The 27,460-nt window shown below is 36.6% G+C and overlaps 1 protein-coding gene across 10 annotated transcripts in view; it reads left to right on the top strand.

The window, feature by feature from the left end:
- GALC (galactosylceramidase) overlaps positions 1 to 27,460 on the top strand; it is a 59,973-nt gene that overhangs the window by 8,267 nt on the left and 24,246 nt on the right. For 9 of the 10 annotated variants that reach the window (XM_077123244.1, XM_077123245.1, XM_077123246.1 and 6 more), the window contains 6 exons: positions 375 to 514; positions 2,354 to 2,392; positions 6,330 to 6,460; positions 20,538 to 20,693; positions 23,376 to 23,500; positions 24,183 to 24,310. In XM_077123244.1, coding sequence (XP_076979359.1) covers positions 375 to 514; positions 2,354 to 2,392; positions 6,330 to 6,460; positions 20,538 to 20,693; positions 23,376 to 23,500; positions 24,183 to 24,310 — 719 coding nt within the window. The remainder of the gene's footprint in view (positions 1 to 374; positions 515 to 2,353; positions 2,393 to 6,329; positions 6,461 to 20,537; positions 20,694 to 23,375; positions 23,501 to 24,182; positions 24,311 to 27,460) is intronic. The other variant, XM_077123249.1, reaches the window with a different exon arrangement.

Below are 27,460 nucleotides of genomic sequence, written 5' to 3'. Positions count from 1 at the left end.
CTGAGGACAGGAATGGGATATTGAACATTCCCAAAATGGGGAGAGGATGTTAAGTTAAATTGTATATCACAGTTCTTTCTTCTGGTGTTTTTGAGAAGGGTGCTAGTTTTTGCTGATGATTGTTTGTGTTTCTTTTTCTTTAAAGTGCATTTGGAATTATGGGACCTGACTCTAGGGATGAATAAAGAATTATAGTGTCCATAAACTGGAAAGGATTTTGAAAATTTGTGTGTAGTGTACAATCTTTCCTTTAGTCAGAACTATATTGGCATTTTGCCTAGCTGGGCGTAGTTTTTGTTTGATTGGTTTGCTGTTAACAGTGTTGCATTGCTATTATACCTGCTCCACCTTTGCCTCTTGCCTTCTTTCTGCAGGGTTGCCCTGGTCGTTTCCTGGATGGCTGGGGAAAGGTTTCAACTGGCCTTATGTAAATCTCCGGTTGACTGCCTACTATGTTATAAGCTGGATTATGGGTGCCAAGCATTATCATAATTTGGACATTGATTATATTGGGGTTAGTAATATATTTAAAATACGATTACATTTTGGATATTTGTAGCTTTTTAAAAATAATTTGATTCTGTGACACTTTCTTGACTAACCATTTGTGTCCAAGGCTAATTTGTTCTATTGGTGTATGATAATGCAAATTAAACTGTGATCTTTTATTCTTCCTCTTTGCCCATCCAAATTCTTTCCCACTTTTGAAGACTACTAAAAGTGCTTGGCTTGTCTGAGCTGTTTTCTTTTAGTTGTTTTTTTTTTGGTACCACCCTGCTTAAAACCCTGTAAAAGCTTTCCTTAGTTTCTCTGGCTCTCACAACAGTACTTTGTTTGCTATTCAGCTTAATGATTAATCTTGTTTTGCTCTATGAGTTTGCTATTATCCTAAACCAGGGGATCGCTACTTTTTCCTGAAGGACCGGAGGTTTGTGGGTCCAGAGGCAAAATTGAGGACGTTATGTAGGTAGTTATATAACTATTTAAAATGCAATTGTTTAAAATTGTAAAAACACATGTAGCTCCCAGGTTGTAAAAAAACTGGTGTGAAAAAACAAAAAAAATACAGGTGTGGGCCAGATTTGACCTGTAGGCTGTATAATCTGTTTACCTTGTCCTAAATTGTTATTTTATATCCTTTAATGATTAAAAAGTGTAAAACATGATTTGGTGTCTCTCCAGCTGGACTGCTGGCATTCTAGAAGTTTACCTCAGAAGGCATTGTACCCCACAGAGCCTTATGCAAACACATGAACACTTGCTGATTAATGTACCATTTGTCAATACTGATTTAAGACGTTTTCATGCAATCAGCAAGCAGTTATTGAGCTCCTACTGTGTTGCAGGCACTGTGACTATGTTCTAGGGATAGGAAGAAAAATAAGCTTTTAAGAAGTTCAGTGAGAGAGGGGAATAGCAGAACAGATTAACTGCAGTGTCACAGGGTGACAGAGGACATGGGTGTGAACCAAGAGTGTAAGAAGCCAGAGGCAAGAATATACTCATTTTTGTAACTTTTTTCTAAATTTTAACTAAAATTTAGTTTGTATTTGAGAAGTTTCTTAAGTGTCAGGGAATTTTTAACCCAGAACAAAACTGAGTCCAAGCTTGGGTCTAATAGCTTTCTATTATGGTAAAGTCACGTTTAGAAAATGTTTCTGGTAATCAATAGGTGATTCACATCTCTCCTAGACTCTTGATGATCATGTGCAACGGTGAGGGACTTTTCAGATAAAAAAACTCTTTCCTGCTTCACTGAGGTAGAAAAAAGACACCTTGTAGGTACAGCACCTAAACTTCTCAGCTGTACGTGAAAGTCATGTACATTCCCTTTCAACTCTAAAACTCCATACTTGGTGATGGCAAGCCTAAGAGACCTGTGCTTATATCCATCCTCACTAAGGTCTGCTTTTGTTCTCTGTCACATGTGCTTAAAAAAAATCACTCCTGTACAGTGAACTTATTAATACTTTGGTTTTCAATTTTGCTAATTATTACAGCAATCCGCATGGTAGTCCTTCAGTGCTGAGTTGAGTATAGTGCCTGGCACACAGTACTCTTCCAGTATTTCTTGTTGTTGGAAATCTCTAGAACAAATTACTTTTTGAAAAATGCCCACCAAATGTTTTAAGATTTTTAAAAATAATTTTTTAATTAAACAACGCTACATTGTCTTACAGATATCTCTAAATTCTATGATAGATGATTCCATAAAGTAAGAAAAATGGCTTATCAGATAATATGAAAGATGAGAAAGATGATGGGCAAAGTGGCATGTTAATGCTAAGTCTACTTTTTGAAACTTAAAAACTTTCAATTCAGACTTTTTAAACGTTTTTTTTTTTTTTTGTAGATTTGGAATGAGAGGACTTTTGACACCAGTTATATCAAGGTTGGTATAACTTAAAACTCTTTTAATTTTTAAATGATTAGTGAATAATTCCTTTATGGGTCCATAGAAATTGGTAGGAACACCATGGTTTTGTAGCAAATTATTTATTTTGAGTTGTGACATAAAATTCAAACAAATTCCTTTATTTTGTGGATATTCCTGATATTATAGCATATGTCATTACTTGAAAGCCCTGAATTGCTTTTGTCTGAAGAGTTGTATTGAATTTCTCTATTTTGAATTTCATTATTTGTGGAGTTATGATAATCATTATAGAGCCAATTTATCATTTTAGATTTTAGGACTTCAAGAGATCTGGCTTTTTTTTTTTTTCATTTTATTTTGTCAGAATTTGTAGTATATAGTGCAATTCTTGTTTTCCTTTGGAAAGCCTCTTATAATGAGGTGTATTATGTAATATACTATTTGTGATTGGCAAAGTTAGCAACTAACATTTGTAAAGTGTTTTATTTATGAGCCACTTTTCCTAAGTATTTATATCCTTTAATTCTTACAACCTCCCCTATGAGTGATCTATTATTGCCATTTTTCAGGAAAAGAAAAACTGAGAGAAACAACCCCTTCTATCACTAGAAAATAAATGGCAGTTTTAATTTTCAGGTGGAAATATTCTGTAGTTTGCTTTTCAGTTCTGTTTGTCTTTTTTGTTTTTTAATGTATCTTTCACCCCAAAATATGATCTTTTCATTTTGTTTATGCTTCAGTTTTTAAAAAATTTCCTTAAATTGAGCATCTTATTTAAAGCAGATGATATCCAAATAAATTTCATTCATTCACTCATTTATTTATTCAGTCAACAAACATTTAGTCAACATCTAGTATTTTCAAGTATTGTGCATGAACTTGGGATACTCAGATAAAAACTAGTGTTTCTGCCTAAAAGTAGTTGACATGTTGGGAATATAAGGCCAGATGTAGACAACTAAAGTGTCAGGTCAGACAGAATAGTGCATGTGTGGGGCTCTCAGAGAGAACATCTCTGCCTGGGTAGATTAGGGAAGCCTTTTAGAGGAATCAACATGTAGTTGAAGTCTTCAAGAAGGGGTAGATAGTAACTTCCCAAGTTGCTGAGGCAGGGGTATGGCATGTGCAGAGTAGTGAGGACTGAGATCTAAGGGGATTAGGGGGAAGAGCAAGTGGTAAATATAGGTTGTCCAGGGGAGGAAAATTGGGGCACTTAACCCAGTCAGGATGCTAATATGTCCACAGAAGGAATGGTATGTCTTATCTTATCCATAGTTGTTGCAGAGGAGAGGGCATTGAGCGGAATAATTGATTGCAAGTAGAACACAGCAACTCAATGTCTACTTCAGGCTTCAGGCATTAATAGTTGGGTGGGGAAGGAGTGGGGCAGTGCAGCTAGTATAAAATTGAAGCACAGGGGTTGTTAGTGGAAAGTCATGACTGCTGTGGGCACAGTTCCCATGAGAGCAGCCAAAAAGGGAAACTTAGTGGATAGAGCAGAAGCCACCTTAGCATATGTGTACTGTGCAACCCTGCAATCAGATGGATGTTGTTACTACAGGGTCTTGGTAGGAGAAAGTGATGAACTGTTTATATAACCAAATTTGACATTTCAAAGCTTATTATTATTATTTTTTTATGATTATATGTTTATGTCACTAGTCATGCTCATTCCTCTGAGGGAAGCGTTAGAAGCTTTAGAATCTGGTTCCTTTTTTTTTTTTTTTAACTAATTCACTGGGACTAAGGTTTTATCTTGCTTTTTAAATTAAAAAGTATTAAGGATCTGTTGCTGATTCTAGTGCATTCTAGTTCAAGTGACCTGACCTGATTGGAGGAAGTAATTGTTGCTCTAAGATTCATCATCAAACTTCGTTTCCTTTTCTCTTAACTTTTAGTTTCCCAGCCCTAAAACATCTCACAATATAAAAACTTTTAGTTTCTATTTGCCATTCTTGCAGCAAGCATTTTATTGGGATCTGTGTTCTGTTTGCTCAAATGCCTATTGGAGAGAGTCTAATCATGCCAAATTAATATAGGCATTCAGGTTTGTTAAGATAGTACATTAAAATGGTCCCTGGGAACAATGTTTTTTAGAGTAGAAATAGATACAATGCAAACAAATTGTGTAAGGATGGCAGGGTATTACTCTTTTAAGTTTGGTTTTATTGTTTACTTTGTATTTGTAATTTACTCTATTTTTCTATGACGTTTTTATGGTTTTAAAATTGTGTCTAGAAAATCCCATCTAGGATCTGAGTGGTGGATGGAAATGGATTTGTGGGTCTCAGGACTTTTATTCGGTACAACCAGAACAACATTTTTTGTCATCTATTTTATAATAGGGCTTCCATCAAAGTTTTTTTGAAAGGGAAGGGTTCCACAACAAAAACATGTGAAAGGATGTTAAACTTCTACTCAAAGAATGTTTTTCACACTGACTTTGGGATGGAAGCTTATTTATAATTCATGGCTTACAGCCCTATACTTTTGGCTTGCTACTCAAATGTACTGTATAAAGAATAAGCAATTTTAGAAGTGCTTTTATAAGAATAGGATTAGTGGAACTAAATATATCTATAGTGATAAAGGCAAATTTGAATAAATTGCTCTCCCTCCTGTTGGTAACAGTAAGAAACAACTTTAGGGTGATGAAATTCAAGATTGGTCTCTCAATAGAGGCATAGAGATTCTCAATCCACTGAATCTTACACGTTTGTCTCCGTTTATTATTAAAAATCTGTTCATATTGCTTCCAGAGTGCCTTAGGACTCATCTGACTTGTTTGAAAGATGAACTTGTATTTGCACTATGATTCTCACTGTGTTTTCTAAAATATCATAAGTACATCAGTTCTAAGAAACCATCCATTGTTTTAAAGATTTAGTTAGGACTTTTATTATTTACCTCATAAAAGAATACATTTATTGGAAGAAACTTACCTTATTCAGAAAAGTTGGAATGTGATAAAAGCTTGTGAAAGTTTTTGCGCTTTCATTTCTTAATTCAAACCAGTATTTATTGGGCATCTGCTGTGTGCCAGATAATTCCAAATGCTTGGGGGTATAGCAGTGGGTTTCTTTGTATTCATTCATAAGGGATTACTTCTTGTTATGAATTCTGAACCTTCTGCTTCTGAGTTAAACGATGTCTCCTTTTTTACATACAGGCAATCTATGTATATTTTGGTGTGTACTTGTGTACTGAATTTCCAGTGCACCCTGTTAGTTTAGGTGTCCTGGTGAGTGTGTTTACCACATAAAGGTCCTTATGGGGCCAGTGTTAAGTACCATACTAGGCGCTCAGTATGTGCTTTGTTGATTTCTACCCCTTTAGAATTTAACATGTTACTTTTAATTTTGGGGGTGGATAGTCATCCTGAAAAGCTTTATTTCATGTCTGTCTGAAGACAGGTAAGAATGGAATATCTTTTATTTCAACTTCTAGTATGGTACAAAACATCAAAGAACTATAATATTTTTAATAATGGCAAAATATTTAGACATTGGAACATACTCAACATAAAATGATAGATTAAAGCATTTTGCTAAATGGTATGTTTAATATGATTCCAATTTTATCATTGTGTTTGAATAGAAATTTTTGGAAGAATGCATATTGAAATAATAGTGGTTATTTCTGGGTAGTATTATGATTATTTTAATCTTTTTATCCTTCAATTTTCCTGTGCTTAACACATTTTAAAATCAAAGGAGAAATGCCTCTAAAACATTTTATCCCTTGTTTTATGTTTTGTTTTGTGATTTCTTTTTAGAGTCCCATGAAGCAGGTTACCTTGATGATAAAATGCTTTTATTTTTCACAGAAATAATATTGACACTGATCCTAGGTGCTGATTTTTAAAGCTACTTTAGCTATCTTGGTCATAATTCAGCAGTTAAAAGCTCATTTGCAATCTTTGCCTATGTGTTCTGTTTTTTCTCTCAAAAAGCTGTTAAGAGAAATGCTGAACTTTCAAGGTTTCCAGCGAGTGAAAATCATAGTGAGTGATAATCTCTGGGAACCCATTTCTGCTTCTGTGCTGCTTGACCCTGAACTCTTGAAGGTGATTGATGTTATAGGGTAAGGAATGTTTTATTTGAAAGCTAGCAATTTCTGGTTGCTTGTTCTATCTATTGACTGTGCTTTTGTTTTTGCTTTTTTCTCCCCATTTGATTATGTTTTCAGAAGGTAGATTTCTTGTATTTACTCAATTAAGGCATGCATAGCAGATGGTTCCTTCCTTCCTTTTTGAAATGTATATATTTAGGAGCTTTCTATGGCAATGACATGTGTTGGTTAGTTTTAACAAATTGTATAAATATCTGGAGTCTACAGTTGGGGCTTTGTTCTGATTAAGGGGAAAAGTTGAATTTAATTTTAGGTATTATTAGGCAATAACTTGAATTTAATTTCTAATTTGGCTTCCTGGGGTGGGAAGTTCTCAGCATGAACACTCATGTAAATAGTATGGTAGTACAAAGTTTGGAGTCTCCATGGCTATGTTCATGCTAATACCAGTTGCAAATTTAGGAGTCTCCAAGACCACCCTTAAGTTCTTTAATTCTCTAGATTGACTGATAGAACTCACTAAAAGCTGTTTTTCTCTTGGTTAGAGGCTACTATGGCAAAAAGATTACAGATTACAGCTGGCTAAGGGAAGAGGTGCTTAGGGCAAATTCCAGGAGAGTTCCAGGCATGTAGCTTCCAGTTGTCCTCTTTCGGGAGATTTGTGTAGACAGCATCTGTTTCTCCCAGCAATTATATGTGGCAACATGCACAGGGAAACACACTCTAGTCTTGGTGTTTAAAGATATTATTGGGGTGGTGACTGTCTATGTGGTTGACCTTATTTTCTAGTCCTGCCATAGCTCTAGCTCATACTGAGAGCCCAGTGTCCCGACCATAAATCTCACTGTTAGCATAGACTATCTGGTGTGGTCCAAGTCCCCCAGGTAAATAAAAACACATCAAGCAGTACGTTCTGAAGGTTCAGAAGTTACCTCCCAGGAGCTGAGGCAAAAGCCAGACAGACCTCTCTTTGGGCAAGGTTAATAATCTATGACTGCCCAGGTATTATCAATGACAGTCTGAGTTTGCCATTCGTTTAGGACGAATACTGTACAGCAAGTTAGCTTGAACATTAAGCATTTATTAGCTCAAAGTTTCAGAGGCTAGGCGTCAACAGAACCATGCTTTCTCCTTGAAGTCTGTAGCTTTCTGGTGCTGACTTGCTGTAATCCTTGGGGTTCCTTATCTTGCATCTCTGTCTCCCATCGCCTGGTGATCTCCTTGTATTTACTCTTCTAGTTTCTGCTGACATTTGGCTTTTGGCTCCTATTTATAAGATTTCCAGGAATACAGATTAAGACCCACTCTGATTCAGGGGCACACCTTAACTAATAACATCTTCTAAAAGTCCTATTGCAAATGCTTTCAAACCCACAAGAACACAGATTAAGGTTAAAAACATGCCTTTTGTTGGGTACATAGTTCAAGATACAGTAGTGACTTTGGTAGTTTCTCCTTAGCAGTATAGCTTTGACTCTCTTCCTTATTATAATTCTGCTTTTTTGCCTTCTGGACCTTGACTTCACTGTGCTCCAACATTATTATTATTTTTTTTATGACTTTCAGTTTTATTCATCATGATAGTGTGTATACATATTTTAAAAATAGAATAAATGGAGCTTGTTCTTTAGTTAGTCTTAAGACCCTGCTAAATCTATATATATGCTTTTAAAAAAACTTTTTATTATGAGAAATTTTGAACATAATACAAAAGCTGTGAGAATAATATAATGAATATCCATGTTCTCATCACTCAGCTTTAATAATTATTAACCCATGGCCAGTTCTCCATGTCGTGTTTATCTACTCCTTTCTCCTTCCTCCCCATGTTATTTTGAACAAAATTCCAGACATCCTACTATTTCATTCTTAAAAATTCTACCATGTATCTCTAAGAGATAAGGACTCTTTCTTTACCATTATTGCATCCCTAAAAATGTCATCACATATCTATTATCATTATTTTTTAGTTTCTTTTATTAAATTGAATCCAATTAAAATCCATATTTTGTGATTGATTTTTAAGTCTTTTCTAATATTTACGTTCCTGCTCCATCTTATCTCTCTCTCTCTCTTTTTTTTTTAATGATTTATTGAAGAAACTCATTTGTTTGCCCTGTACAGTTGCCCACAGTCTGGAGTTTGACTTTTTTTGTTTTATGTTTTTGGTTTTTTTTGTCAAGAAAAAATTAAGATATTTGTACACTTATATTTAAACACTTCATAAATTAAAATTAGAATGAAATTTTTGCCAGTATCTTTAAGACTTTCATACATAGCTCAGATCTTGAGGGAAAACAAAGTTGCATTGATCTTAGACGTATTTAGTTAGGAAAAAAAATTAATTCTTATTTTTTTAATCTGCTTATTGTTGTGGTGAGACTCTACAGTTCTGAAAGGTATTATTTGGTATCTGTTTTTGGGATTGTTATGAGTTTAGACCTGCGTTGTCCAATACAGTATTTGCTAGTTGCATGTAATTACTGAGCCCTTAAAATATGACTAGTCTGAATTTATATGTGCTGTAAATTTAAAATACATGCTGGAATTAGAAGATTGAGTTTTAAAAAAAAGCTTAAAAATGTTATTTAATAATTTTTAATATGAATTGCATATTCAATTATAATATTTTGGATGTATGCTAGATGTATTGGGTTAAACCAAATATATTATAAAAACTAATGTCCCAATTTCCTTTTTTAAAAAAAATCGTGGCCAAACACTCGCATAAAATTTACTGATAGTGACACTTCGTACATTACAATATTGTACAACCAACAACTTTGTACAGTTCCAGAGCATTTTCACCATTCCTAAATGAAACCCTGTACCCATTAAACAGTTAGGCTTCATTTTCCCATTTCCTCAGCCCCTGGCAACCACTAATCTACTTTTTGTTTCTATGGATTTGTCAATTCTGGATATTTCATACAAATGGAATCATGTAATCGGTGGCTTTTTGTGTCTTCTTTCACTTAGCATGGTGTTTTCAAGGTTCATCATGGTATAGCATCTTTTTATGGTTAAATGATATTTCATTGTGAACATATTCCATATTTTATTTATCTGTTTAAGGACATTTGGGTTGTTTGGTAAAATTTATTGGTGAAGCTGTCTGGTCCTGAGATCTTCTTTATTGGGAAAATTTTGATTACTGCTTCCATCTCTTTACTAGTTAATGGTTTATTGAGATCTTCTATTTCTTTTGGAGTCAGTGTAGGTAGTGGTGTGTTTCTCAGAATTTGTTCGTTTCATCTAGGTTACCTAATTTGTTGGTGTACAGTTCACAGTATGCTCTTATAGTCTTTTTTAATACCAGTGGTAATAAATTTCAGTAGTAATGTCCCCCTTTTCATTTCTGATTTTAGTTATTTGTGTTCTCTAAATAAACCAGCTGTTGGTTTTGTTGATTCTCTTTATTGTTTTTTATTCTCTTATTTCCTTTATCCCCACGCTAATATTTGCTATTTCCTTGCTTCTTTTTAGATGTAATGTATGCTTCTTTTTCTAGTTCTTCTAGTTTTGAGATTAGGCCTTTGATGTCTGGCATGGCAGGCGAGAATTCTGCCACTGAGCCACCATCACACCGACCATCTTCCTTCCTTTTTCTTTTCGCATGGCCAGGTATGGGGAATCAAACCCAGGTCTCTGGCTTGGCAGGCAAGAACTCTGCCACTGAACTACAGTGGCTTGCCCTTCCTTCCTTTTCAATGTGAGCATTTAGAACTATAAATTTCCCTCTCAGCACTGCCTTTGTTGCATCACATTGATTTTAGTATGCTATTTTCATTTTCATTCACCTCAAGATATTTCCAGATTTCCCTTGTGATTTCTCTTTAACCTGTATATTGGTTAAGATTATATTCCTTAATTTCCACATATTTATGAGTTTTCTATTTCTTCCTTTGCTACTGATTTCTAGGTTCATTTCACTGTGGTCCAAGAATATACATTGTATGATTTCAATATTTTTGTTTTTTTTGTTTTTTTTTGAACAAATATGCTTTCTCTCTTTATTTTTAAGGTGTCTCATTTACTTATCATGGCACATGACATTTATAAGACATACAGAAGACTGCAGACAATTTATACGGCCACTGCTTGTTCTTTAAATATGTTCCAGTTACTAGAACATGCCATTGTTTTGTGCGACCTTTGCTGTAAATTATTCTTGTTCTCCTCTCCTGGTGGTGTCTGTACAGACCCGAGACTATGAGGGTGCTCTCTCCCCCGCTCCCCACTCTTTCTTCTATTCATGTTGAAGTGCCACATTTTCCCAGCACAGAGAGGCCCCCACGTGTCCCGGGTTAAGGGGGACGAGCTGCTCAGCAGACCCCCAGCCAGGAGGCATCCGCAGCCTCGGTCCCTGGACCTGCAGTGGCTTCGAGGCTAGACCGCCCTTAGCGCCAGAGACAGAGTGCATTCTTCGGATCTCGGGGAACAAAGCCCTCTGCTGGCCTGGCCCAGTCTCACTCTGCAAATTCCCCACCCTGTCTGGCCGCGCTTCATTTCAGGGAGTTTGGTATTGACAGTGGCCAGGTTGTTTGCGTGGTGGTTGTGCATCCATCACCCTTCTTTTTGGGGGGTTGTGCCGCTCCGCCTCCCTCTCAGGGCTGCCGTAGAAATAACAGATTAAAAATAACCAAAAAGTCTGCTTGTAAAACCTCGTCACTGTGTCAGTGCATAGTAAAACCATGCTGTGTGCTTTTTTTTAGAAATCATTCCATTCTACATATGCAATCAGTAATTCTTAACATCATCACATAGATGCATGATCGTCATTTCTTAGTACATTTGCATCGATTTAGGAAAAGAACTAGCAAAACAACAGAAAAAGATATAGAATGTTAATATAGAGAAAAAAATAAAAATAATAATAATAGTAAAAAAAAAGACACAAACAAACAAACAAACAAACAGACAAAAAAAAAACCTATAGCTCAGATGCAGCTTCATTCAGTGTTTTAACATGATTACTTTACAATTAGGTATTATTGTGCTGTCCATTTTTGAGTTTTTGTATCTAGTCCTGTTGCACAGTCTGTATCCCTTCAGCTCCAATTACCCATTATCTTACCCTGTTTCTAACTCCTGCTGGTCTCTGTTACCAATGACATATTCCAAGTTTATTCTCGAATGTCGGTTCACATCAGTGGGACCATACAGTATTTGTCCTTTAGTTTTTGGCTAGACTCACTCAGCATAATGTTCTCTAGGTCCATCCATGTTATTACATGCTTCATAAGTTTATTCTGTCTTAAAGCTGCATAATATTCCATCGTATGTATATACCACAGTTTGTTTAGCCACTCGTCTGTTGATGGACATTTTGGCTGTTTCCATCTCTTTGCAATTGTAAATAACGCTGCTATAAACATTGGTATGCAAATGTCCGTTTGTGTCTTTGCCCTTAAGTCCTTTGAGTAGATACCTAGCAATGGTATTGCTGGGTCATATGGCAACTCTATATTCAGTTTTTTGAGGAACCGCCAAACTGCCTTCCACAGTGGTTGCACCATTTGACATTCCCACCAACAGTGGATAAGTGTGCCTCTTTCTCCGCATCCTCTCCAGCACTTGTCATTTTCTGTTTTGTTGATAATGGCCATTCTGGTGGGTGTGAGATGATATCTCATTGTGGTTTTGATTTGCATTTCTCTAATGGCCAGGGACATTGAGCATTTCTTCATGTGCCTTTTGGCCATTTGTATTTCCTCTTCTGAGAGGTGTCTGTTCAAGTCTTTTTCCCATTTTGTAATTGGGTTGGCTGTCTTTTTGTTGTTGAGTTGAACAATCTCTTCATAAATTCTGGATACTAGACCTTTATCTGATATGTTGTTTCCAAATATTGTCTCCCATTGTGTAGACTGTCTTTCTACTTTCTTGATGAAGTTCTTTGATGCACAAAAGTGTTTAATTTTGAGGAGCTCCCATTTATTTATTTCTTTCTTCAGTGCTCTTGCTTTAGGTGTAAGGTCCATAAAACCGCCTCCAATTGTAAGTTTCATAAGATATCTCCCAACATTTTCCTCTAACTGTTTTATGGCCTTAGACCTAATGTTTAGATCTTTGATCCATTTTGAGTTAACTTTTGTATAGGGTGTGAGAGATGGGTCTTCTTTCATTCTTTTGCATATGGATATCCAGTTCTCTAGGCACCATTTATTGAAGAGACTGTTCTGTCCCAGGTGAGTTGGCTTGACTGCCTTATCAAAGATCAAATGTCCATAGATGAGAGGGTCTATATCTGAGCACTCTATTCGATTCCATTGGTTGATATATCTATCTTTATGCCAATACCATGCTGTTTTGACCACTGTGGCTTCATAATATGCCTTAAAGTCCAGCAGCGGGAGACCTCCAGCTTCGTTTTTTTTTCCTCAAGATACTTTTAGCAATTCGGGGCACCCTGCCCTTCCAGATAAATTTGCTTATTGGTTTTTCTATTTCTGAAAAATAAGTTGTTGGGATTTTGATTGGTATTGCATTGAATCTGTAAATCAATTTAGGTAGGATTGACATCTTAACTATATTTAGTCTTCCAGTCCATGAACACGGTATGCCCTTCCATCTATTTAGGTCTTCTGTGATTTCTTTTAACAGTTTTTTGTAGTTTTCTTTGTATAGGTTTTTTGTCTCTTTAGTTAAATTTATTCCTAGGTATTTTATTCTTTTAGTTGCAATTGTAAATGGGATTCATTTCTTCATTTCCCCCTCAGCTTGTTCATTACCAGTGTATAGAAATGCTACAGATTTTTTGAATGTTGATTTTGTAACCTGCTACTTTGCTGTACTCGTTTATTAGCTCTAGTAGTTTTGTTGTGGATTTTTCCGGGTTTTCGACGTATAGTATCATATCGTCTGCAAACAGTGGTAGTTTTACTTCTTCCTTTCCAATTTTGATGCCTTGTATTTCTTTTTCTTGTCTAATTGCTCTGGCTAGAACCTCCAACACGATGTTGAATAATAGTGGTGATAGTGGACATCCTTGTCTTGTTCCTGATCTTCGGGGGAAAGTTTTCAATTTTTCCCCATTGAGGATGATATTAGCTGTGGGTTTTTCATATATTCCCTCTATCATTTTAAGGAAGTTCCCTTGTATTCCTATCTTTTGAAGTGTTTTCAACAGGAAAGGATGTTGAATCTTGTCAAATGCCTTCTCTGCATCAATTGAGATGATCATGTGATTTTTCTGCTTTGATTTGTTGATATGGTGTATTACATTAATTGATTGTCTTATGTTGAACCATCCTTGCATACCTGGGATGAATCCTACTTGGTCATGATGTATAATTCTTTTAATGTGTTGCTGGATTCGATTTGCTAGAATTTTGTTGAGGATTTTTGCATCTATATTCATTAGAGAGATTGGTCTGTAGTTTTCTTGTTTTGTAATATCTTTGCCTGGTTTTTGTATGCGGGTGATGTTGGCTTCATAGAATGAATTAGGTAGCTTTCCCTCCACTTCAATTTTTTTGAAGAGTTTGAGGAGAGTTGGTACTAATTCTTTCTGGAATGTTTGGTAGAATTCACATGTGAAGCCGTCTGGTCCTGGACTTTCCTTTTTAGGAAGCTTTTGAATGACTGATTCAATTTCTTTACTTGTGATTGGTTTGTTGAGGTCATCTATTTCTTCTTGAGTCAAAGTTGGTTGTTCATGTCTTTCTAGGAACCCGTCCATTTCATCTAAATTGTTGTATTTATTAGCGTAAAGTTGTTCATAGTATCCTGTTATTACCTCCTTTATTTCTGTGAGGTCAGTGGTTATGTCTCCTCTTCCATTTCTGATCTTATTTATTTGCATTCTCTCTCTTCTTCCATTTGTCAATCTTGCTAAGGGCCCATCAATCTTATTGATTTTCTCATAGAACCAACTTCTGGCCTTATTGATTTTCTCTATTGTTTTCATATTTTCAATTTCATTTATTTCTGCTCTAATCTTTGTTATTTCTTTGTTTTTGCTTGCTTTGGGGTTAGTTTGCTGTTCTTTCTCCAGTTCTTCCAAGTGGACAGTTAATTCCTGCATTTTTGCCTTTTCTTCTTTTCTGATATAGGCATTTAGGGCAATAAATTTCCCTCTTAGCACTGCCTTTGCTGTGTCCCATAGGTTTTGATATGTTGTGTTTTCGTTTTCATTCACCTCGAGGTATTTACTAATTTCTCTTGCAATTTCTTCCTTGACCCACATGTTGTTTAAGAGTGTGTTGTTGAGCCTCCACGTATTTGTGAATTTTCTGGCACTCCATCTATTATTGATTTCCAACTTCATTCCTTTATGATCCGAGAAAGTGTTGTGTATGATTTCAATCTTTTTAAATTTGTTAAGACTTGCTTTGTGACCCAGCATATGGTCTATCTTTGAGAATGATCCATGAGCACTTGAGAAAAAGGTGTATCCTGCTGTTGTGGGATGTAATGTCCTATAAATGTCTGTTAAGTCTCGCTCATTTATAGTAATATTCAGATTCTCTATTTCTTTATTGATCCTCTGTCTAGATGTTCTGTCCATTGATGAGAGTGGTGAATTGAAGTCTCCAACTATTATGGTATATGTGTCTACTTCCCTTTTCAGTGTTTGCAGTGTATTCCTCACGTAGTTTGGGGCATTCTGGTTCGGTGCATAAATATTTATGATTGTTATGTCTTCTTGTTTAATTGTTCCTTTTATTAGTATATAGTGTCCTTCTTTGTCTCTTTTAACTGTTTTACATTTGAAGTCTAATTTGTTGGATATTAATATAGCCACTCCTGCTCTTTTCTGGTTGTTATTTGCATGAAATATCTTTTCCCAACCTCTCACTTTCAACCTGTATTTATCTTTGGGTCTAAGATACGTTTCCTGTAGACAGCATATAGAAGGATCCTGTTTTTTAATCCATTCTGCCAGTCTATGTCTTTTGATTGGGGAATTCAGTCCATAAACATTTAGAGTTATTACTCTTTGGATAATATTTTCCTCTACCATTTTGTCTTTTGTATTATATATATCATATCTGACTTTCCTTCTTTCTACACTCTTCTCCATATCTCTCTCTTCTGTCTTTTTGTATCTGACTCTAGTGCTCCCTTTAGTATTTCTTGCAGAGCTGGTCTCTTGGTCACAAATTCTCTCAGTGACTTTTTGTCTGAGAATGTTTTAATTTCTCCCTCATTTTTGAAGGACAATTTTGCTGGATATAGGAGTCTTGGTTGGCAGTTTTTGTCTTTTAGTAATATAAATATATTATCCCACTGTCTTCTAGCTTCCATGGTTTCTGCTGAGAAATCTACACATAGTCTTATTGGGTTTCCCTTGTATGTGATGGATTGTTTTTCTCTTGCTGCTCTCAAGATCCTCTCTTTCTCTTTGACCTCTGACATTCTCACTAGTAAGTATCTTGGAGAACGCCTATTTGAGTGTATTCTCTTTGGGGTGCGCTGCACTTCTTGGATCTGTAATTTTAGGTGTTTCATAATAGTTGGGAAATTTTCAGTGAAAATTTCTTCCATTAGTTTTTCTCCTCCTTTTCCCTTCTCTTCTCCTTCTGGGACACCCACAACACGTATATTTGTGCGCTTCATATTGTCATTCAGTTCCCTGATCCCCTGTTCAAATTTTTCCATTCTTTTCCCTATAGTTTCTGTTTCTTTTTGGAATTCAGATGTTCCATCCTCCAATTCACTAATTCTATCCTCTGTCTCTTTAAATCTACCATTGTAGTTATCCATTGTTTTTTCCATCTTTTCTACTTTGTCCTTCAATCCCATAAGTTCTGTGATTTGTTTTTTCAGTTTTTCTATTTCTTCTTTTTGTTCAGCCCATGTCTTCTTTATGTCCTCCCTCAATTTATTGATTTGGTTTTTGAAGAGGTTTTCCATTTCTGTTCGTATATTCAGCATTAGTTGTCTCAGCTCCTGTATCTCATTTGAGCTATTGGGTTGTTCCTTTGACTGGGCCATATTTTCAATTTTCTGAGCGTGATCCGTTATCTTCTGCTGGCGTCTGGGCATTTAATCAGATTTCCCTGAGTCTGGGTGTAAGACCCCACAGGTTGAAAGATTTTTCTGTGAAATCTCTGGGCTCTGTTTTTCTTATCCTGCCCAGTAGGTGTTGCTCATGGTGCTCATCTGTGTGCGGGTCCCACCAGTAAAAGATACTGTGGCTCCTTTAACTTTGGAAAACTCTCACTGTCGGGGGGGGTGTCGCCAGCCGAAGCGGCTTGGGGGAGTGCCTATCCACCGTTCTCAGCCGGACCGGGAAGCCACGTGTTTGGAAGGGACCCTGGTCGCCGTTCTCCGCGGCTTGGGGATCTCCGATCCAATTCTCCCAGCTGGTCTGGGGGACCGCGCGTCGGGGAGGGGCGCCAGCTGCCGCGGCTTGAGGGGACCGCCTGTCCAATTCTCCCAGCCGTCCTGGGAAGAAGGGAGGGAGGGACTCTGGCCGCCTGCTGCCCCGGCCCGGAGAAGCCCACGCCCCTCGGCGATCTCACTGGAGCGGGTTCTCCCAGCCAGTCAGCCGTTCCTGAATGGGGTACGCTGTCTTCTTGGTCTCTGTCGTGGCTCCGGGAGCTGTTCTGTAGCATTTCTACTTCTCTAGTAGCTGTTCTGGAGGAGGAACTAAGACCTGCGCGTCTTACTAAGCCACCATCTTCTCCGGAAGTCCTATTTTTGTATTTTTTGAGACTTGTTTTGTGGCCTAAGACATGGTCTATCCTAGAGAATCAACCATGGGCACTTGAGAAGAATGTGTGTTCTTTTGCTGTTGGGTGTAGTGTTATCTAAATGTCTGTTAAGTCTAGTTGGTTTAGATTATTGTTCATGTCTTCTATTTCCTTATTGATTTAGCTTCCATCTAGATGTTCTCTCTATTATTGAAAGTGGTATATTGAAGTCTTCTATTAATGTAGAATGGTCTATTTCTCCCTTCAAATCTGTACTTCCTTTACGTATTTTGGGGCTCTCCTGGTAGGAGCACATATTTATAAATTTTGCATTTTCTTGTTGAATTGACCCCATTATTTGTATGTAATGACTGTCTTTGCCTTAGTATAGATTTTGATTTAAGGTCTGTTTTATCTGATATCAGTACAGCTACCTTTAGCTCTTTTTTGGTTACTACCTGTGTGGTATATTTTTATCTATCCTTTCACTTTAAATTTATTTATTTATTTATTTTTTTACATGGGCAGGCACCAGGAATCGAACCCGGGTCCTCGGGCATGGCAGGCAAGCATTCTTACCTGCTGAGCCACCGTGGCCCGCCCTCTATCCTTTCACTTTAAACCTACTTATTATGTCTTTGCATATAAGGTGAGTGTTTTGTAAACAGTTTTATTATCCATTCTCCCAAACTGCCTTTTGACTAGAGCTTAATCCATTTATGATAATGCAGGACTTTCTTCTGCCATTTTTTTGTACTTGTTACAAATTATACCTTTGTGTATCTGTGTTCCAAACCGTAGATTTATCATTACTTTTCATGCATTTGCATTTTAGCCTGTACGAAGTAAGAAGTGGAGTTACATACCAAAAGGTACAATATAATAGTACTGGCATTTATAATTGCCCAAATGGTTTCCTTTATCAGAGGTCTTTATTTCTTCATGCCACTTTGAACCAGTGTATTGTGTCCTTTCCTTTCATTCTGAAGAATTCCCTTTGGTATTGCTTGTAGAGCAGATTGGGTGGTCATGAACTCTTAGTTTTTATCTGGGAATGTCTTAATCTCTCCCTCATTTTTGAAAGAAGGCCTCAGCTAGATAAAAAATTCATTGGTAGTTGTTTTCATTCAGCACTTTAAGTATTTCAATCCATTGCCTTCTTGTCTCAGTGGTTTTTAGTGAGAAATTGGAACTTAATCTACTTGGGACTCCCTGGTGCATAAAATGCTGCTTTTCTCTTGCAGTTTTCTGAACTCTCTCCTTGTCCTTTGCATTTGATAATATGATCATATGTGATGGGACATTTTTTTTCTTCAATTTTATCCTGTTTGGGGTTCTCTGGGATTCTTAGATAAGCATATTCATGTCTTTTTCTGTCATTATTTCTTTGATTATTTCCTTCTGCCCTTACTTTCTTCTTTTTCTGGGACCCCCATAATACATATACTGGTATGCTTGATGGTGTTTCAGAGGTGTCTTAGGTTATTTTCACCCTTTATACTTCTTTTTACTCTTGATTCCTCAATCTGAATCACTTCAATTATTTTGTCTTTGAGTTGACTGATTCTTTCCTCTGCCAGTTCCAATCTTCTGTTGAACCCCTCTTGGGAATTTTTCATTTCAGTTATTGTGGTATTCAACTCTAATAGTTCTGTTTGGCTCCTTTTTTAAAATTTCTGTGTCTGTTGAAATTCTCATATTATTCCTTCATTATTTTCCTTATATCCTTTAGTTCTTTCTCTGAATTTTCCTTCATCTCCTTCAGCATATTGAAGATTGTCTTTAAAAAGTCTTTGTCTGATATACCTACTCTGATCTTCTTCCTTGATGTTTTCTGGATTTTTTTCCTCTTCCTTTGGATGAGCTGTCATTCTGTTTCTTGTTTGACTTGTAATACTTTTTTGCACACTGTACATTTTAATATTTAAATGTTAACTCTGGAATTAACTCCTTGAGATGTCTATTTCTTGAGTTTGTATCCAACAAGTGATATGACAGATTTTGTTGAGTGTCAGGAACTAACAAAACCAAGCAAACCTAAGCAAAAGCTCCTTTTACCTTTTTGTCTTTGCAAATTGACTTTGCCACTGGCTGGTGCTCTCCTTCAGAGTTCCACTTTCTATAAGGAAGATTTGCCCAAGGCAAATGCAAAGTACAGGATCCTCTCTGTCTTTTCTGGATATGTGTTTTGTCTTGGGTTTGTGTTTGCTAGTGGCCTTTGGAGATTCCCTGTTTACAGGGGTTTGAATACCCTCTCTATTCCCAGGAAATGGACCTTCTCCCTCTCCTGCATGTTCTGTTGAAGGGCTTAGAGTATATAAGGCTTTGTTCCAGGCTGTCTGCCTAAATTCTTTCTTACATTGCTTTCCTTGTCTCAAGCTGCTTTTGCCTGGACGGCCAATTCTGGGTGGAGGAGGCATCCTGGAGAGGAGTTTCCCAAGTCATTCCTTCCCAACTGGAACCAGTCCAGGGACTCACAAAGGTAGTATTGGCTGGCTCCAAACTGCCCTGGGTAGAAAGTAAGAGAAGGACCAGCAAGGATACCAGGAGCTTCTTCCATGGCTCCCCAAACCTGCATTTCTTGATTCAGCACCTACCCAGCAAATGCAGCCCTTCATCTGTCCTCCACACAGCTTTGAGGAAGCATCCATCTTTGAGCCTCCTCTGCCACCTTTGTCCTAGACAGATTGGAACAATGGCTGCCCTTAGAGCTGGGCCCTAGTGATCTGAAGCTACTAATCAAAAGCAGTGTCAACAGTCAGCCTGTAGGCCCCCTCATGGGTAAGTGGATTTTTATGTTCCTTTCTGGCACCACCAAGCTACACCAGGGCTAGACCTCACTGTTGCCTGCTGTAAGAGTCAGGGTTGGGTGGTGGTAACCCCCATGTAGAGGGAGCAGTTCACTGGTGTTTATTGTCATTTACCAGCCTCTTCCTCTTGCTCTTCCCTAGATGCCATATAGTGTTCTACTGGACTCTGGAGTTTCAAAATAATTGAGTCAGACAGTTCCTGTCTGCTCAATACTTGTTGTGTGGAAGGACTAATTCCTGTAGCTTCCTACTCTGCCATCTTCCAACAATTCTTCTCCACTCTGTTCTTTTCTTGGAGTGTTTTGGCTTGTGGCCTTCTCTGCTAGCTCCATCCATCAACATGCTTCCATCCATTTTATGGTTTCCAAAACCAGGTTGAAATCCCTCATCTATTAGGATCTTGCATCCCATTCTGAATGCTGTTAAAAATTTATCTCCTTCTGTTTTCTTTTCTGTTGTTGTCACAGGATCCTGGACTAGAAAGATGAGAGGCAGATCCCTGTCATTGATCTGGAAGCTGCTCATTGCTTTAAAATAGAAAACCTTGGGGAGGAGATGTATTTTTTATCACTCACCAAATATATGTGTAAGTGCCACATTCTGACCTTTTCCCATTTCTTCCCACACTTTCTTTTTTAGGGCTCATTATCCTGGGACCCAAACAGTGATGGATGCAAAATTGACTGGAAAGAAGCTTTGGTCTTCTGAAGATTTTAGCACTTTCAATAATGACGTGGGTGCAGGCTGCTGGGGTCGCATATTGAATCAGAATTATATCAATGGCTACATGACTTCGTAAGTTATTAAAAAGTTTTAAAGTTTTTTATTTTGAAAACCCAATTAAAGAGAAAAAATGATATTCTTAAAACAGATAGATTCGGTGATGGTAAATATTTTGCCTTATTTGCTTCCTTTATGTCTATGATCTATGTCTACTCTTTATCAGTCTTTTTCTAGATAATAGTCAGGTTTATTGAGTAATAGTCAATGTATTAGTTTGTTAAGCTACCAGAATGCAATATACCAGATATGAAATGGCTTTTAAAAAGGGAATTTAATAAGCTACAAGTTTACTAAGGAAGTAAAAGTGTCCAAATTATGGCACCAACAAGAGGTTACTTTCACTCAAGAAAGACTAATCATTTTTCTGAACACCTCTGTCAGCTGGAAAGGCATGTGACTGGCATCTGCTGGTCCCTTACTCTTGAGCTCCATTGCTTTCAGCCTCTATTCCTGTGGGGATTCCTTGCTTGGCTTCTGTGGGCTTGGCTTTATCTCTTGGCTTCCCGTGACTCTCTCCAGGTTCTGGCTTGCTTAACGTATCTTGAGAAGTCACATGGCAATGTCTGATGGGCTCCAAGCATCTCCAAACATCTGTGCCTCTGTTCTCCAAGTGTCGGCATCTGTGTCAGCTCTGCTGTCTCCAAAATATTTTCTCTTTCAAAGGACCCCAGTAAACTAGTCAAGACACATCTGGAATGGGTGGAGTCACATTTCCATCTAATCAACAGGTCACACCCACAATTGGGCATGCCCCATCTCTGTGGAGATGATCTAGTCAAAAGTTTCTACCTACAGTATTGAATCAGGATTAAAAGAAATGCCCCCACAAGATAAGATTAAAACATGGCTTTTTGAGGGTACATAATAGCTTCAAATCAGTACCTTCTACCCTCTGGACCCTCAAAAAGATGTGTTTCTCCCAAATACAAAATATATTCACTCCATTACAATATCACAAAGCCTTAAAAATTTCAATAACAATACAAATACAATATAAAGTTAAAACCAGTGCAAAATCTCATCAAAGTCAGTTATGGGCATGGTCTGTTCTAAGGCAAAAATTCTCCTCTGGTTCTGGACCTGTGAAACTCAGAGCAAGTTATCTGTTGCCAATATACAAAGGAGGGAGAGTCATAGGATACATATTTTAATTGTCGTAGGGAAAAATCTAAAGGTAAATAGTGGTCACTGGACCCAAACAGTTCTGAAAACCTGCAAGGCAAATTCCATTGGATTTCAAAGTCTGAGAGTCATTTATCCTCTGAGCTTTAGAAAGCAACAGTCCCACCCTTTCCAAGAGCCTACTCATCAGCCTTGCTCTCTCTCCACATACTGGGATGTGTTGCAGCACTGGGATTGCCAGTGTCCCTGATTGGGAGGGAATGCCTTTTTCTTGGCTCCACCCTCTAAATACATCAAGGCAGCACCCAGGATCTCTGCCATCTCCAGGGCACACGCTCAATCCCAATAGGGTGGTAGCTAGGCTCCCCCCCAGTTTTCGTTTATGTGCTCCACACCCTCTGAGGCCTGAGGTGGCACGACTGTTCTTGAGCGATGAAGCTGAAGGCCCACCCTCTGCTTCTAGGACAGACTGACCCACTTTTTTTTTTTTTTTTTTTTTATTGCAGTGAGCTTTTGAAAAGACCAGGTTGGTTTTCTTGTTGATAATTCACATCCCAGTCTGCCTGATTGATTCCTTATGACATCACTTAACTTGTGGAACTGTCTGTTTAAATAGAGATTCTTAAGGGGAGAGAACAAGTCCTTTTATTTCCAAGGGAAGCACTTCATAAATGCTTTGAAAATACTTTAATTGTAATTAGATTCAAATTAGCTTTCTTTAACAATATTAACAGGAAAAAAGTAAGACGATACAAACTTTTGTGATGTTAATATGAGTTGATATATTCTTAAAGCCTTTAGTTCTTTTTCTTCTCTTTTTGAAAGAAAGGATGCTTATCATGGAGAATTTGGTTTAATAACTTAATCTGGTTGTAAGAATAATACATGTTTATCGCATAGAATTTAGAAACTCGATAGGTACAAGAAGGAAACAAAATCACCCATAATCTTGACATTCAGGAATAGCCATCATTAAAAATTTTGGTGTATGACCTTCCAATTTATATTTACATGTATACATTTTTAATTAAAAGTGGAGGTCAGAATACATGATCTATTTAGTAAGCTGCTTTTTACTTAACAAGTTGTTACGGAAATTTTCTTATAATTAAGTAATTTTCTATTTCATCATTTTTAATGATGTATATTCTGTTACAGAATAAAATCAGTTTTCTTCAAATTTACCTTCTCTTAATGAATACCTGAGACATTTATTATACTGATTCCTTGGAAAATGTGGAATCCTAGTGAATCAGAATCTCCATGGTAAGCTCCTGTTGGTCTAGTCAGTGCCCCAGCTGATTCTGATGCCACACAAGTTTGGGAACCCATTTACCTTTGCATTTTTTTATGTGATTCATAATTAAAAATTCTTATACGCAGCTAACATTGGATTTTTCAAAATGTGAGTGAACTTAGGTAACTTATATTTCCTTGTGTTCTGTGGTCATTTTGTGGTCATTTACAAATATCTATGTGAATTAGCATAAGGTCTTTTTTCTGTAGGTTTGCAAACATTTATATTTTTATTAGTTGTTTTTATATTTCTTTTTTATCAAACAAATCTTTTAGCACAATCGCTTGGAATTTGGTGGCCAGTTACTATGAACAGTTGCCTTATGGGCGATGTGGATTGATGACTGCTCAAGAGCCATGGAGTGGGCACTATGTAGTAGAAGCTCCTATCTGGGTAACAGGTATGACTCAGATTCCATCCCTAACTCCTTGAATCATATATTATTACCCTAAGAATAAACCACTTAAATTATTCTTCCAAAATATGGGGAACTTACGTTGGACTTCTATATCCTGGTGGGTTAACCCTTTGATGTTGAAATTGTTGGTTCTGTATTATCTAGGTGAGCTAATGTGCTTTGCTATTTTTGTGACTGCCCTTTTGAGTTGAGGGGTGAGGACATGAAATACTGCTCAGTATAGTTTCAGGGCCGTCTTTGGAGGAGCCCGATAAATATATATTATGAAAATAAACTACTCAGAAATGATGAAACTTATGTTTTTGAGGTGTGTTATTAATGTTTTTTAATGTCATTTTGGTAATTACGTCAGGATAGGTGAAATAGACATGAACACAGGTTGGAAAGGGAAAACATTATTTTGCTCTTGAAAAATGGAGTAATCAATATTCTTTGACTCCCAGAGTTATTTATTTTTACCAGTTGTTCTAAGAATCTTTCTGCAATTGTACCATGATTGGATTAATTACTGAAAAGCTAAAACGTGAGGTCGGTAGGTATTTTCCCCCCAAATAGAAAATGATTTTCGGACTCATTCAGACCCAAATGAGTAGACTTTTTTTTTTAAGACTCCCTGTTATCACCATCTTAAATCTTATTTGGGTTTTTCTTTGCTTTTCTATAGCTCATACCACTCAGTTTACTCAACCAGGTTGGTATTACCTGAAGACAGTTGACCATTTAGAGAAAGGAGGAAGCTATGTAGCTCTGACTGATGGCTTAGGTAACCTCACCATCATCATTGAAACCATGGTAATTTTTTGTTGTTGCTTTTGGATTAATTCATTGCTTTTGAATTAGAAATAGCATACTACAAAAATGAATGCTTTATTTTTTAAACCAACTTTATTAAGGTATAATTGACATATAATAAATGGCATGTACTTAAAGTGTACAATATGTTTTAACATTTTAATATTTGCCCAATAAACCATCACTACAATCAAGATAGTGAATATATTTATTATCCCTGAAAAGTGTCCACTCTCTTTTTCCTCCTTCCCTTGTACTTTCCTACCTCCCCTACCCTGAACTTTAGCTCTCTAAGCAACCACTGATCACTGCTGTCACTATAGATTAGTATACATTTTCTAGAGTTTTATATAAATGGAATCATACAGTATATTCTGTTTTTGGACTTGCTTCTTTCATTCAGCATAATTATTTTGCAATTTATCCGTATTGTAATGTGTTTCAGTAGTTCATTCCTTGTAGTTTTCCATTGTGTGGATGTACTATAGTTTGTTCATCCGTTTACTTCTTGATGCACAGTTGGGATGTTTCCAGGATTTGGCTTTTACGTATGAAGCTGCTATGAATGTTTGTGTACAAATCTTATACAGACTTGTATTTCCATTTTTCTTGGGTAAATACTTAGGTGTGGAATGTCTGGATCATATGGTAGGTTTTTAGTTTGGCAAAGCTGCTGGAATGCAATATACCAGAAATGGATTGGCTGTTATAAAAGGGATTTATTAAGTTGCAAGTTTATAGCTCTAAGCCTTAAAAATTCCAAACTAAGACACCCAGAGAAAGATTCTGAAGAAAGGCCAAATGGTGTCTAGGATTTCTCTGTCAGCTGGGAAGGTCCATGGCTGGCATCTGTGGTCCTTGCTTAGCTTCTCTGGGGCAAACTCTGAATTTCTTCTCATCTTCCCGGGGCTCTTTCCAGATTTTGGCTTTTCAGTACTGTGGGTCCTTGCTTAGTATCTCAGGGGAAGGTACAAGATGATGTCTCCTGGGCTCTGCATCTTCTACATGTCCAAATGTCTGCGTTCATGTCGGCTCTGAAGCAACTGTGCTTTTCTAAATGTCTCCCTTTTAAAGGACTCCAGTAACTAATCAAGACCCACCTTAAATGAGCGGATCACATCTCCATCTAATCAAAAGGCCACACCCCCAATTGGGTATGTCACATTTCCATGGAAACAATCTAATCAGGGTTCCCATCCCCAACAATAGGTCTGCCCCCCACAAGATTAGATTAGATTTGAAAGAACATGTCTTTTCTAGGGTACCTAACAGTTTCAAGCCAGTGTAGTAGGTATGTGTTTAACTTTTTAAGAAATTGTCAAACTGTTCTCCAAAGTGTTTGTACTGTTTTACATTCCCATCATCAGCACAATTGAGAGTTCCAGTTTCTTATCATTGCTAACACTTGACTTGGTGATCAGTTTTTAATTTTAGCTATTCTAATAGGTACATAGTTGTATTTCATTGTGATTTTAGTTTGCAATTCCCCAATGACTAATGATATTAAGATCTTTTCATGTACTTATTTGTCATTCATATATGTTCTTTGGTGAAATGTTGAATGTTCAAATATTTTGCCCATTTAAAAAAATATTTTCATTGTCAAACCTTAACATACAAACATTCTTTGCATACAAACATTCTATATATAGTGTACAATCAGTGGCTCACAATATCATCACACAGTTGTGTAGTCATCACCATGATCACTTTTTTTTTTTTACATTTTTATCTCTAAAGAAATAAAAAAGAAAAAGGAAAACCTTGTACATACCATACCCGTGTTGTATTTCTGTCCCATGTTACCAGGGAGGTTTACAGCCCTGGAAGTCATGTCCCATATAGAGGTATTTTTGCCCATTTTTTTGTATACTCTATGGTGGGGTCACATTTCTCTATTTTTCCATTTGAGTATCCTGTTATCGTAGCACCATTTGTTGAATTTTTGTTTGCTTGCTTTTTGTTTGTTTGTTTTGCTTGTTTATTTTTTGGTAAGTGCATGGACCAGGAATTGAACCCCCGGCCTCTCACATGGCAGGAGAGAATTCTACCACTAAACTACTCTTATACCCCCTATTTGTCCATTTTTATTGGTTGTTTTTTTTATCATTGAGTTTTGAGAGTTTTTTTATACATTTTGGATACAAGACCTCTATCAGATATGTGCTTTGTAAAAATTTTCTCCCAGTCTGTGCTTGTCTTTTAATTAAGTTAACATGTCTTCTGAAGAGCAAGAATTTTTAATTTTGATAAATTCCAATTTATTAATTTGTTCTTTAAAGGAACACTCCCTCTGTGTCATATCTTCAAAATTTTTGTCCAACTCAAAACATTTCTTCGATGTTTTCTTCTAAAAGTTTTATAGTTTTAGCTTTTGCCTGTGGGTCTGTGACCCATTTTGTATAGATTCAAGTTCCCTATCTTTTCTTTTTTTTTTACTCTCACATGATTATCCATTTATTCTGCCTCTACCACCATTGGTTGAAAAGGCTATTCTTTCGCCACTACATTCTTTTTCACCTTTGTAAAAATATTTGTCCGTATATTTGTAGGTTTATTTCTGAACTCTATTTTGTTCAACTCATTTATTTAGGAATATTCATGCCAATACCATTATTATCAGAGAAATTAATTCTTGAAACTAAGTAGTTTCAGCCTTCCAACTTTGTTTTTCCTTTTTCAAAATTGTTTTGGCTCTTTTGGTCATTTGCATTTCTATTTCAATTTTAGAGTCAGCTTATCAATTTCTAAGATGAGAACACCGTTTGATATTTTGATTGGGTTACCTTGAATCTATGATCAAGGTGGGAAAAAACTGACATCTGAACAACATTGAGTCTTTTACCCCAAAGAAAATCTTTGTTTCTCACTTTATGTAGGTTTCCTTTAATTTCTGTTAACAATATTTTATAGGTATAGATCTTCTACATCTTTTGTCAAATTTATGACTATTTTGTATTTTTGATACTATTGTACATGGTATTGCTTTTTTATTTTAATTTTTGTTAGTTGCTAATATATAGGAATATAGTAGATTTTTATATAATGATATTATTTTCTATAAACTTGTTAAACTCAATAGTTCTAGGGGCTTTTTTTCATAGATGATCTACAAATTCAAATAATTGTATGTCTTCCATTTTAATCTAG

The sequence above is a fragment of the Tamandua tetradactyla genome, chromosome 12 (assembly GCF_023851605.1).
Source record: "Tamandua tetradactyla isolate mTamTet1 chromosome 12, mTamTet1.pri, whole genome shotgun sequence".
Classification (NCBI taxonomy): domain Eukaryota; kingdom Metazoa; phylum Chordata; class Mammalia; order Pilosa; family Myrmecophagidae; genus Tamandua; species Tamandua tetradactyla.
The sequence above is the reverse complement of the archived record's forward strand: the minus strand, read 5'-3'. Positions and strand labels throughout refer to the sequence as shown.